General features: G+C 40.6%; 1 protein-coding gene across 3 annotated transcripts; it reads left to right on the forward strand.

The window, feature by feature from the left end:
• The first annotated feature begins 304 nt into the window (after positions 1-304).
• Positions 305-10,333, forward strand: zdhhc6 (zinc finger DHHC-type palmitoyltransferase 6). 3 transcript variants are annotated; one of them, XM_020046942.2, is made up of 11 exons: positions 305-322; positions 1,171-1,722; positions 2,200-2,291; positions 2,500-2,659; positions 3,187-3,345; positions 3,554-3,607; positions 4,302-4,469; positions 5,964-6,005; positions 7,248-7,396; positions 8,762-8,808; positions 9,543-10,333. In XM_020046942.2, exons 2-11 carry the CDS (start codon positions 1,456-1,458, stop codon positions 9,659-9,661), a joined length of 1,257 nt encoding a protein of 418 aa, XP_019902501.1. In that variant the 5' UTR covers positions 305-322; positions 1,171-1,455; the 3' UTR covers positions 9,662-10,333. The 3 variants fall into 3 exon arrangements, with proteins under 3 accessions (XP_019902501.1, XP_010862363.1, XP_010862364.1); XM_010864061.4 differs by lacking the exon at positions 305-322 and adding an exon at positions 332-453; XM_010864062.4 differs by lacking the exon at positions 305-322 and having other exon boundaries at positions 332-1,722; positions 7,251-7,396.
• The last annotated feature ends 3,329 nt before the right edge of the window (positions 10,334-13,662 follow it).

The following is a 13,662-nucleotide window of genomic DNA, read 5'->3' on the forward strand; positions in this document are numbered from 1 at the left end:
TGCTGCAAAGCATACTTCTGTAACTTGAATACTGTTAAGCCATGTCCATAGGAATAAAATATCCCAGAAATGTTCTATAATTGACAAAGCTTTTGCGAAATCCATAGATTATAACTTAATTACTTTATTGCAATTGACCGATTAACTAATAATCAGTAACATCTTAAAAGTTTTTACATGTTGCATTTGTATTTTTGTTCCGCATGTATTTTTGAATTACGAGAACGCTTTTATTTTGAAATTCATAGAAAACATAGACGCTAGTCCCACAGTAATCTCGCGAGAGACTTATTACATTACTTAAACTCAAGGAAGTAGCGAGGTGGGTAATTTAAAGAGACCGCTTTTTACTTGACTCATTCAAATAGAGAATTTGTCAATAATTATTAATAATACGATTTTCTAGGAAAATTTTATATTCACGTTGTCTCAAACTGCCTTCAATTTGGAATTGTATGTTTCATGTCACATTATTATTTGTGCTCCCAAACAATGTATTTGAAATCTCGTCTATGATGAGCTAGTGTAATGTAGCATTGCTAGCTAACGCTAACTATCTGGTTTTGGGAAAACAACCCAGCAGCAGGTCATAAAACCCACACAGCGCAGGAAACGGACTAGCGTAGCTACTAACTAGCCGTGACTGAAATTGCTTTGGGAATTTAGTTAACTGTATTTTCATGTCCGTATGGTTCGTATTTGTGAAACTGAATGGCTGTGTTATTTTTTACCTGGTTCTTAAACCAGTTATGGTAATGCTGGAAAGGGATGCGCTTTATGATATGACGACGCGTCAGCTAGCTAGCCAACTTGTTGTCTGGCCAAATAAGCCAGCTAACTTCATGTAGCTAGTAGGCTAATTAAATTACTGAAAACCAGTCGGTTCACTATCTACCTGGTTATTCTCTTAATATGTCCCCACAATGTAATATCGAACGAAACAAAGGCAGGTACCCAGGTATATAGTATTGTATGACAACATATGGACGTTGTGGTAGGGACGTGCGAATGTGTGAATAATTGTTTTAATGTGATAGATGCCTAAAGTATGCTAGGTGTACTCATTTCAACTAACTGACTTGGTTTATTGCTGTTCAGCTAAAAGCCTGTACCAAACGTTATACGTTGTCAATTTCTTATCAGTGTCACTCACAACCTGTTCTCTCGCAGATGGAGAACTTTAATCTCTTACAGGGATAGTGCAGTATCGTGAGTTCTCAGAAAGGATGCCGCTCTTCACCAGGACAGCAAGGAACTCTAGTACACGGACTGACTCGGTTATTTGCAACCCGGCAGGTTGCTGGGTGTTCAGAAGACGAGAGAAAAAATGCCTGTTGTCTTCATTGTCTGTACCAGATAGTAAAGTGAAGCAGTGCATCTAAGCTCTGCTGTGCTTGACAAACACCATTACCCCAAAGCCTTTAAGACCTAAACACAACTCACAACCAAAAAACAATGAACTTCTTTACTACCCTCGTGACCTTCGAGAACCTCCATGAGGTCCGGAGGTTGTGTCACTGGGGTCCCGTGATAGCCCTGACTGTCATCGCTGTGTGTACCTCGATGGCCATTATAGACTCTATTATCTGGTACTGGCCATTGGATACCACCGGAGGGAGCGTCAACTTCATCATGCTCATCAACTGGTCGGTGCTCATTCTCTACAACTACTTCAATGCCATGTTTGTGGGCCCCGGGTACATCCCTCTCGGCTGGAAACCAGTAAGAAGCAAAACTGTAAAATGCATATTTTTTCAATTAACTAACCAGAGTCCAAGGAAGTTCTCACATTTGTTCTAAACAACGTGTGTAACTATTGAGTGTTTACATAGCCTTGTTCTTCTCAAGAGCCAGTTGTGCTCAAACAGGCATTCCAGCCCAGCACAACAACTAAACTGGTTGAATTACAGTGTTGGTGTTGGGTTAGAACAGAAACTTTCCGGACCGCAGTTAGTGACCACTATTCCCTACCTTTGAATACATGAAGCTTAAACATTGGTCCAATCCTTAATTGACCCATAGTCCCTACACCCCTATGCACTTGTGGAGAACATTATAGCGTATCCAGTGGTTGGGTGGAGCTATAATCAGACTGCTTTCATCTGTCAAACTCTGTCAGTGTGTAAGGTTTAGGATTCATTTGGGATTGAGCCTTGGAATTTGTCTGGCCATTAACCTTTATTTTCACCTCTCAAACAGGAGAAAGTAGAAGACACTAAGTACCTACAGTTTTGCAGAATGTGTCAGGGATACAAGGCCCCAAGATCCCACCACTGCCGCAAGTGCAACAGGTAACCTGGAGTGACATCCACGACTTCTAATGTAGCTTGTCACTGCTTTGAATGGAGTCCTTAGCCAAGCACGCTTATAGACTTTTTGTCTGAAGGCACATTTGGAACATGAAGCAGTATGTGACTAACTGACGTGCTAGATTGATTTTTATCAGCTAGATTTTCTGTTATAGATTTATCGTCAGCGTGTACCGTTCCCCCTCCACAGGTGTGTGATGAAGATGGACCACCACTGCCCATGGATCAACAACTGCTGTGGTCACCAGAACCATGCCTACTTTACCAGCTTTTTGCTGCTGGCACCACTGGGCTGCTCGCATGCCGCCTTCATCTTCATCATGACCATGTACACACAGCTCTACGAGAGGGTGAGTGTTTAGGGACTCACACCGCCTCCTGCCAATCATTTGACAGAGCGTGGCGGTTGAAAACTCAAACAGGGTCATCTATTTGATTCCCAGAAATGGGCCAGTATGAAATAGTTAGAGATGTGGGCAATTTACCACATTTTGTCATTGAAAGGAATGTAAGGTAAATTAATAAAATGGTGTATTCACTCGTTACTGTAATTCGCTCTTGATAGATTTATGCAGTAAGTGACTAATATTGCATATTTGCTCATTAGTGTCCACTAAATGAAAAGTTACAAAAGTGTAGCACTAAGCACTAAATCATCGTTGACTGGTTTTCCAGACCTCATACCCACTATCATGTAGAGCCAAACCGCACTGTTTACTTTTATATGTCGGCGCAGTTCAATTTGACTTGACTCAACCGTGTTATTGCGGTAAAAAGCATTCTCAATGTAAGCTACTTCATTGAGAGCACATTTTTGCCTAGCAATCTAAGAGCTCAGTATCAATGCATTCTCATTCATCATCACCTGCAATTACAGATATCTTTTGGTTGGAGCACCGTGAAGATCGACATGAGCGCCGTGAGGCGCTTTCAGCCCATCATGCCGTTCAGTGTGCCCGCCTTTGCCGCCACACTCTTTGCCTTAGGGCTGGCGCTGGGCACCACCATTGCCGTTGGCATGTTGTTCGTCATACAGGTAATGGAACATACAAGACTAACAGGACTACTACCCACATTCAACTGTTAGTGGAACCACGCAGTCCTGTGTTTATGCCTAGTTTAGTGAATTCACCTCTAGTAGGTGATGCTTTGCACATGCTAATAGTAATAGGAAATGTGAGAGATCCGGTTACTTTGTTCAAAGAATTGTCATGAAATTTCTTTTTCCTCCCCCTCTGCCAAAGATGAAAGTCATCCTTCGAAACAAGACCTCAATTGAGGCATGGATCGAGGAAAAGGTGAGAGTTAGTTATGGAATAAGTGCTTTGGTTAGGTTGCCTACAACCACAAGACAAGCTAAGCGAGTTTCTTTGTGTCAACCTTTGTCAATATGGCTTATCTTCATTTTCTTCAGGGTAGGTTTTGAGGAGAGTATATTTCTTCACCTGCGAGGCCATAACGGCTGGTGCAGACGCAAACATAGAAAACCACTTGACACTATTGCAACTCTTTAAACACCATGGACAGTGTTTGGAAAGTGCCTTAACTTGCATTAACCACTGGTGATAAGCGGCTTACTTTTCGTTCCCTAACCGCCATGATCACTGAGGCCCAAAGCGCAGGCTTATCCAGTAGCTAATCTAATAGACTAGGGGTCCAAGCAGCTCAAGTGGCCTCACAGCCTGTCAAGGGCTTAGTACACCAGAGCATAGCTGTGTGACATTAGGACGGCATCTCAATCCGAGAGAGAGACATCAGAGCTGGAATCAACCATGTGCATGTCCTCTGTCTCTTTCTGTATGTCTCCCATTTCTTTTCCTGTCTTCTCCCTCTTTCCCAGTCACTCATTGATTCTCTTCCTCTTTCCTCTTTCCTTTCCTGTAACCTTCTTTTTCTTAATCTACCCCGTCTCTGTTATTTATCTTGCTTATCCTCTCACTCACCATATCTTGTCTTAACTACCTTCTCTCTGTTCTCCCCTTCCATCCCAAGGCCAAAGACAGAATCCAGTACTACCAGACGGGGGAGGAGTTTATTTTCCCGTACGACCTGGGCCGGCGCTGGGACAACTTCAGACAGGTGTTCACCTGGTCAGGGAGCCCGGTGGGCGACGGTATCCAGTGGACCATCCACGCAAAGTGTCACCAGCACACCTTGACCGTATGTGATTGTGCAATTATGGTCAATTAGCAAACGCTTTAAGCAAAAGTTGACTTGCCCTTCCCGTCTGGGTTTCCTAATCCTCTCCACATCAGGCCTACCCAGTTTTCAAATGTTTGTTGTAATCCTTAACTGGCACACCTAATTCAGTTATCGAATGTGAAGCCTTAGACCAGGGGTGTCCAAACAGTTCTACGGAGGGCCGAGTGGCTGCAGGTTTTTGGTTTTTCCCTTAAATTGGTTCCCAATTCACACCTTAACAACCAGGTGAGGGTAGAAACTAACCAATTAATAACCTAATTAGTCAATCAAGTACACGGTGAGAGAAAAAACCTGCAGACACTCTGCCCTCTGTGGAACTTTTTGGACACCCCTGCCTTAGATTAATTGAATCGGCTGATTTACAACCCAGTTTTCAAAGAAGTTGTGATGCTGTGTAAAATATTAAAACAGAGTGCAATGATGTGGAAATCCTTTAAACCCTATATTCAATAGAAAATATTACAAAGAGTCGACAATGTATGAAATGTGTGAATTTGATACCTGCAGCACGTTTCAAAAACGCTGGGACAGAGGCAGCAAAAGACTGGAAATGTTGTCTAATGCAAAAGAAAACCTGGTGGAACATCTCATAACTAATTAGGTTAACTGGCACCAGGTCAGTAATGTGATTGGGTATTAAAAGAGCATCCCAGAGAAGATGTCTTTCAGAAGAAAAGATTGTGAGGGGTTCACCATTTTGTGAAAACTGTGCGGGAAAATAGTACAACAATTCAAAAAATAACATTTCTCAACGTAAAATTGCAAAGAGTTTGGGGATCTCATCATCTATGGTACAAAATATAATTAAAAGATTCTGAGAATCCAGAGAAATCTCTGTACACAAGGGACAAGGCTGAAAACCAATTTTGGATGGCCATGATCTTCAGGCCCACAGGCGGCACTGCATTAAAACCAGCCATGATTCTGTAGTGGAAATCATTGCATGGGCTCAGGCACACTTCTGAAAACCATTGTCTGTGAATGCAGTATGTCCACAAATACAAGTTAAAACTCTACCATGCAAAAAAGAAAACATATCACTTTCATAACTACAGCAGTTGGTCTCCTCAGTTCCCAAACGCTTACAGTTTGGAAACTGAGCATTTGGGAGTATTGTTAAAAGAAGAGGTGATGCAACATGGAGGTAAACATGTCCCTGTCCCAACATTATTGAAACATGATGTTGGCATAAAACATTTTGATATTGCAAAATATGAACAGTGGCTTTGGAAAGTATTCTGACCCTTTTAATTTCTCCATTTTGTTGCGCTAGACTGAATTTATAGTTCATAAAAATACACACAATTCCCCATAAGTAATTTTTTGAGATTTGTGCCAATTTATAGAAAATTACCGGTAATCAAATCCTTTATTCTGGTATTGCATGCTCTAACTGAAAGTGTCCGACTTTGAGATACTTTACTCATTCTCTTGTATCCATTCACTTTCTAGATTGAGCAACTGAAACAAAAAGCTGATAAGAGGGTGAGAAGTGTAAGTAGCTGCCATTTTTCTATTTGTACAGCAGGGAGTGGTGTTGGTTCATTGACGCCTGGTCTTGTGGGTTTTGATGGATGGTGAAATGTTAGCAACCTTGTCTAGTTAGGTTAATGTTTGTTTGCTGTGTTTCCAGTATATTAGAAAATATGTCTATTTACACATTAATTCTGAAGAAAATATGTCTGAATGGCTTATAAAGTCCTAGGACACTGGCATTCCATTGAAAAGTCATGTCTGCATTATATTTGTACTGGGCTGTCAGTCAATCAGTTGAGGTGAATTATGTTCATTTTAGTGAGGCATTTAGGGTTTCCTCATAATTAATAAACATTTCTGAAAGCTGAAACTAATCAAAGGATTGTACACTCCTATTCATTCAAGGGTATTTCTTTATTACTATTTTCCACATAGTAGAATAATAGTGTAGACTTAAACTATGAAATTACACATGGGATCATGTATTAAACCAAAAAGTGTTTTAAAAGTGAAAATGCATTTTTATTTTAGATATTTTAAAGCCACACTTTGCCTTGATGACAGATTTACACACTTTGCATTCTCATAACCAGCATCTTGAGGTACTCCCCTGGAATGCTTTTCCAAATGTCTTGGAGTTCAGCCAATGTGCTGAGCTTGTTTGCTGATTTACCTTGATTTTGCAATCCAATTAATTCCAAACCATCTCAATTGGGCAGAGGTCAGGTGATTGTGGAGGCCAGGTCATCCATTAAGGCCTTCTCTGAACAGTTGTTGAGATGTCTGCTACTAGCATTTATGTGGGCTGCAATCTGAGGTGCAGTTCATTGAAGGTTTCTGAGGCTGGTAACCCTAATGAACTGATCCTCTGCAGCAGAGGTAACTCTGGGTCTTCCTTTCTGTGGTTGTCCTCATGAGAGACAGTTTCATTGAAGCACTTGATGGTTTTTGGGACTGTACTTCCCATGTTTTTTAAACTTTCTGGATTGCCTGGAAATTTGACTCACCATGTCTTAGAGTAATGATGGCTTGTCGTATCACTTGGCTTATTTGAACTGTTCTTCATAAAATGGACTACTACAGTACAGACAGTGATGGTCTTCTGTATACCCACCCTACCTTGTCACCCTCTATATACCCACCCTGAAGCTTTAAGATGGAAAGAAGTTAACTTTTAACAAGGCACGCCTGTTAGTTGGACAGGTTTGCGTTCAAGTCAGTACGGTATAATAACAATACTGTGTTGTTTTCCTCGGCCAGCAGATTCAGTACGGGGTAGTGGAGGACTACAACGGGGCCTGCTGTCCACTGAGCAAAGGTCTCAACACCTTCTTCAGGACACCCTGCACTGAGGAGCCCAGAATTGGCCTCCGCAGAGGGGAGACCATCCTCGCCACCCGGGGCACCAAGTGAGTCTCTTTCTGGGTGAACCAACCTGTGTGTTCCAGAGGGAACCAATCTCTAGGGGAGTCCGTCATGACCTTCATGTTGATATCCACGTCTTCTCGAAACTGGTAAAACCTGACCAACAATTCAGTGAGATTACACTGTGTAGATAGACTACAATGTTCCCCTCTGGCCTATGTTTTCGGCAGTTGCCTGTCTGTGATTTGCCTATTGATTGAGATTACTTGTGTAGAGAGAGTACAGAGAACAAGTCATTCACTTGAATGGGGAATCCATTTCTATTAATCTGTTTTTCTTTGCCTATTTGATAGCTGATATCCATATAACCCATGAAAAACAGGCTATGCCTTTATTACTAGCCACTGAGGGCAGCAGTTAGAAATGTTATCGTCAAGTAGGTTCACAGCTTTGTTACAGTTTGGTGGCATATGGTCATAAACGCTTTGAGTCCATTGGTGTAATTCAGATCGCAGCAATACATAGTGTTTACCAGTGAGACCAGGTGTTGAGAAGAATTAACATACAGCTCTGGAAAAAATTAAAAGACCACTGTACCTTTTTCTTTCCTTTCCAAAAAAGTTGAAAGGAAAGTTTTGAGGGAGGAACAGAAGCTTTTTGTCGTTAAGATTTACCAGAGTAGGCAGCAATATAAAGCTCAATTTCAGGAGGTCAACAGTCTCCGTCTTTTTCTCTTTGGTAATGTGTAATAGACCATTTGTTTAACATTAAAACAGGCATTTATTTTAATTGTAATAGTTTTTCTGGTATAGGCATTAAAAAAAGTAGACATGTATGTTGTTGTTTTCCAGTGACAATGCCAGGCAAACGGAAAATTCATGCTCCTGTTCAGAGGATTGCGGGTCCCAGTGTTAGGCAGTAGACCTCTGGTTTTGCCCTTAACATTAGTCCTTAACCAGTTGGAATAAGTGCCAAAATGTAACCCTTTAATTGTTCCTGTTTTAACCCTATCATAAGCCTAGACCTTTAGCTTAACTCTTGGAATGAAGGCCTCTGTGGATTCTGACCAACTTTTTTGGATCTTTGTCGTAGTCATGGTATCGCCATATTGATAGTACCATTAGTAAATGTCCTGAGTGCCTCGTTACAGAAAATGTCATATTCATCCATCTCTGTGGGGATTTTCGCATGTCCCCACCATTTTGTTCTCTTTATGTCGATTAGACTCTGTATGCTGCCTTGTGTCATGTTTGAGCTGTTCTGGACCATCTTGTTGTCAGCTGAGTGCTTCCCTGCTTGCTTGCCAGGCTGTACAGTTGATAAATTATCATAAGCAAACCACCAGAGTCTCACAATGTGTATTTTTCACTTTTTCTGAATTATCACTTATTTTCTGTTTGTTTCTTTAGATGGTGGATGTATGGCGACAAAGTGCTGGATGAGGAGCAGACAAAAGGTATGACTCAGTGCAAATTGTGCGGTTGAATTAATAACATAAAAAATGACATTTTGTATGTGCACTATTTGATATAGACAGTCTGGAAAGATGGACTTTTTTCTGAAAGAGCAGGATTCGAACCCATGGTACATGCACAGCGGCAACAGCGATCCAGACCACTTGACTGTCCTGGACCATGTGGTTCTATATTGACCCCATATCAGGTTCTATTTTGCGGGGCTCCGCCCCATAGGGGGAGCTCTTCTCCTATACGTTTACCCATGCTGCACTAGGGTCAGCCATCCTGAGAATTTGAATGTACACACTCAGCATCAGGCAATGAGAGTGCAGCAGTGTATAGATTTGGAAGGCAATCCCACCTTTCGCTTGGTGACACTTGGGTTTGCGCCAACTTCGCCTTCCTCCCTGTAGTGGCACTTTTTTTCTGGAGGTCTCCTGCCCAGGCAGGCTCCCTCTTCATTAGCGCGTCGGATTCCATTGCCCCTATGGATTACCAGTCTGAGGGCGACAATTCTGATCCGGACGCGGAAGAGAACCATCCTGGGTAAACCAATAGGAGCCCACCGCTCCACTCATAGAACTGGAGTTACGGAACCCCAGTAACTATTGTGTTTACTTCCTGATGGGGGATGGGAGGGTGAAGAAAGTGAATCCAGCCCTGAACACAAAATGCTGACTAAAAAAATTTCTGGTTAATGTTTTCTAATGGCATATTTTTTGCTTTCTTTCAGCTGGTGTTCGCCTAAGGGGTTGGTTTCCCCGCCAGTGTGTGGAGAAGTGCCATTATGACACAGCTGTGAATAGCGCAGTGACCAATGAGACTAGCAGCGAGAACAAGAAAGTAAATTAATATATTGTAATTACGATTTGAAGCAGAACAGGCAGTGGTATAAACCCTTAATTCTTTTGTGTCTTTCATTGGGGGCATTTTTTGGCCGGTTGACCATGCTAGGAAATGCAATTGAATCTCATCTCCAGTAATTGATTTGGGAGATGTCTCATGCTAAAATGGGTTTCTCCGTTCTTTTCTTCACCTGTACTGGTTTAATTGTAGGAGGAATGGGATAAATATGGAAGATCCTAATGAATTTTTTATTTAATCTGTCGAAATCATAGCGCATATGCTGACAAGCAGTTAAGGCGAGAACGAACCATTAAAATATTAAGATATACTCCGGATTTCCTCGGTATCAATTTTATACTAGTTAAAAGGATACCACACAAACCTGCTTGCTTTACTGACCTTCAGGAGTAAAGGTTTATACTGCTGCCACTGAAAGGATCTTAGATGATAGGGACTTAGTTTATTTAGGGGCTGAACCTTTTACTTGAATCCGCTATTTGGTTTATTTTCTGATGTTCTTTGCTGATTATGCAAATGCCTCTGCCCAGCTTTAAACCAGGGCTTTCATCATGCAATTTGTCCAAGGTATTCTTTGTAAAGCCGAAATGAACGTTTATTGTATTTTTTATTGTTTATTTTTTGTAAAACACATTCACCCTAAAAAGTAAATTAAATGAAATAATTAAACATTTCCTTTCCATTTCCACGGCACTGTGTCAGTTATCTATGTTTTACCTTTAAGATCTACTGTATATAAGTGCTTGCTTTGCAAACCTTCAGTTACCCTATTTCCACAGGGTTTCATTGTAGGGAGAAAGATATACAATTATCTGTTCATATAATCATTTTCATTAATTATTCTTTACTTATATCAAGATAACATACTTTATTATTGAACAGTCTAATCAAGAGAACATGAACTTTGATGTTGCTCAACAGTCCGACCTTTCGCAACCCAACCAGAGCCATGGACGGCGTTGCTTTGTGAATCTTGATTGCACAAACCCATTTTCTGGCAGGTAACACTACAGCAAATCGTCAGACTCCAGTGCTATTGCAAAAAATTGGTTAATTTGAGGTTAACCAATACTGCAGATGTAGTCAATATAAGTATACTTGGGGCATCCTTGGGGCCAACAAAAGATGGATGGGATCTTGTTGAAAGATACCAGTCAGGCATTTTCTCCGTCTGCATGTCGTTGTTTGCTGATTGGGCCATTAGGGGACAAGTTACCTAGACTAAAAGATACCTGCCTCTCCCTCTTTGCATGAGCACCATTTTGGTTTTTGTGCTGTTTAATTAGGTTTGTGGATTAAGGATCCCACAAAAAGTATACATCCATGCACTTCCTTTACACTCGTGTCTACATCCACTCAATAGTTATTTTGTAGTGGTATACTTTGTTAATTATTTAATGAACTATTTTGTTTCACCTTGATTGTCAATGTGTGGACTCTTGATTGTCGTTGTCTAAGAGCCTGGATTGTGACAGGAGATATGAAATAATTTAGAACACTGAAGACCGTCATTAAGAAGTGGAGACAAGATGGCACCACTATACACATTGAAAAGATCAGACCATCCCTCCAAAATACAGGTGTATCGCCCAAAAAGTTTATATTGTGGAAAAGTTCATTTTCCCATAATTCAGATCAAAGTGACACCTTTATATAGTCTAGATTAATGACACATAAAGTGAAACATTTTAAGCCTTTTGTTTCAATGTTTATTATGGATTACAGCTCATGGAAATCAAATATCCAGTATTTCAAAATATTAGAATAAAATATTTATAATAAAGAAATTAGAGAAGAGCTCTAATCAGCTAAACCGCACTCTACGAATACCTGTCAACTGCGGAAGTGGCAGCATCATGTTGTGGGGTTGCTTCATGTAAGTGCCTCTGGTCAGGATAGAAGAGATAATGAATAGTCCGTGTATCAAGATATTTTGGCATGAACCCTGCTGCCGTCAATTAGTAATCTTAAGTAAATGCTTTCAGTTTTCAACATGGCCCCAGACATCAGGACATAGGGCAGGGTTTGCAGGTTGACACATTACGTGCTGTGAAAACACTGCATGTTGTGCTATTTGAATAGCGATGTGTAGCCTATCATTTGCTTAGTCTTAGGCAGTTCAGGGAAGCAAAGATTCACCACGGGAAGAGTTGGAACGACCGAAGTGTTGCTATCTCGAGATTCAAACTGCTGCTAATGCCTCTTGTCTCTATCCTGAACAAATCCTCTTTTTCCACTGGCTATTGTAATAGTTAATTGGCCATTCATGAATGAAATTGATACAGTTAAACTAATGTTTAAACTAAAGTTTACCTCTACCACAAATAGCGGCAATGTATTGCGTTTGCCACTGGCCGTTTTAACAGCGTATTAGCCAGTAATAAGCTTTACTGGTATCTACTAACTTATTGGAACAGTCATAAGAATTGAGCAATTGCTAGTGAGTCTGCCAAAGCTATTTCATTTCATAGTATAGGAACGTAATTTTTTCTTTAATGGCAAAACAACATACTTTTTTCTTTTATTCGTGAATGACATTTACACAATAACTATCAATAAAGGCGACGATAACTAACTTTTTCATCAAGTGAAAATACAAGAGAATCCTGGACTCTACCAGAAATGATAAATGTCGTTGCTCTCAATAGATTCTAACGTTGGTTTTCCATATGAGAGACACTGTCGTAAACCACTCGACCACAGCATTACAAGTTTCAGCAGTCTTTAGACTCCATTGAGGATTGTGTTAAATAGGCTTACTAGTATCTACTAACTTCCTAGGAATAATCATAAGAACTGAGCAATTGCTAGCGAGACTGAAGATGAACTATTCCATGCCAGAAACAGTTGCAATATAACCATATACAGTTTCAGTTAAGGCTTAAGATATTGTAACTATGTTGTTAAGCCAGCAAATGCATTGTGCCTATCCTGACCCAAAATGCATGCACGAATGCGTACCTTGAAAATCCACCAGAAACAGTCGCAATATAACCGCAACCTGTTTTATTTCAGGCTTACCATATTGTAGATACTAACGGTATCACCTTGATAGTTTACTCTTCCCTCCCCTTCTGGACCCCTCTTTAAGTCCTTTGTACCTTTTTGGTCCTAATTCCAGAAGATATATTTGGCGCTTAGCCAACAAGAAAATGACACAATATCTTGTATCAACTGTGGTGGTTGCAGCATCATTATGGCTGTATGCACCAGTGGGTACAGTGGCTCTGGTCAGGATAGGAGTGATAAGGAATTGCTCCAAGTATGAAGAAGTTTTGGCATGAACCCTGCCGAAAGCCTCTGCCAGAATGCCTAAGTAAAAGCTTTCACTTTTCAACATGACAGCAAACAGAAGCACACCGCCAACTCTACCAAGGAATTAAGAAAAAGTAAATTTTCTTGGAATGGCCCAGGACTCAATTCAATAGAGATCTGTGAATTTACCTTAAGAGGGCTCTGTACAGGAAATATCCTGGCAATTGGACTGAGGTTAAACTCTTCGGCAAAGGGCAATAGTTTAAAACTGTTAAATCCAAAAAGACAATAATCCAAGCATGTTTCTTTTGAGAGACATCTAACCCTGTTACCAGAAGATGAATAATATCTTTCTTTGGGTAATTATGTGTGCGTGTGTGTTTTGCAGGACTAACCATGCCAGTATGACAGGAACAGTAGGAACAGAGCACTGGGATTGAACCCCAGTCTCTAGGGAGAAACTGTATGTGTGACTCATTTACCACTACACCTCAGCTCTATGGCAGCACTATGTTATCTTGTCAACAGAAATACAAAAAACATCCTGTGAGGATTTCATTGCTTAAAATGAACTACTAATTGGAATGAGCTATTTTCTATTTGACAAATCTTTGGGTTTTGATGGTACCTCAATTGAGGCATTCAGAATCTAGTTAACAGAAATCAACAAACCATTCACCATCCACTTCAACTGTTAAAGAGGTTGATCTATTGAAGCATTGGTTGCACTACTA

Source organism: Esox lucius, chromosome 5, assembly GCF_011004845.1.
Source record: "Esox lucius isolate fEsoLuc1 chromosome 5, fEsoLuc1.pri, whole genome shotgun sequence".
Lineage (NCBI taxonomy): Eukaryota > Metazoa > Chordata > Actinopteri > Esociformes > Esocidae > Esox > Esox lucius.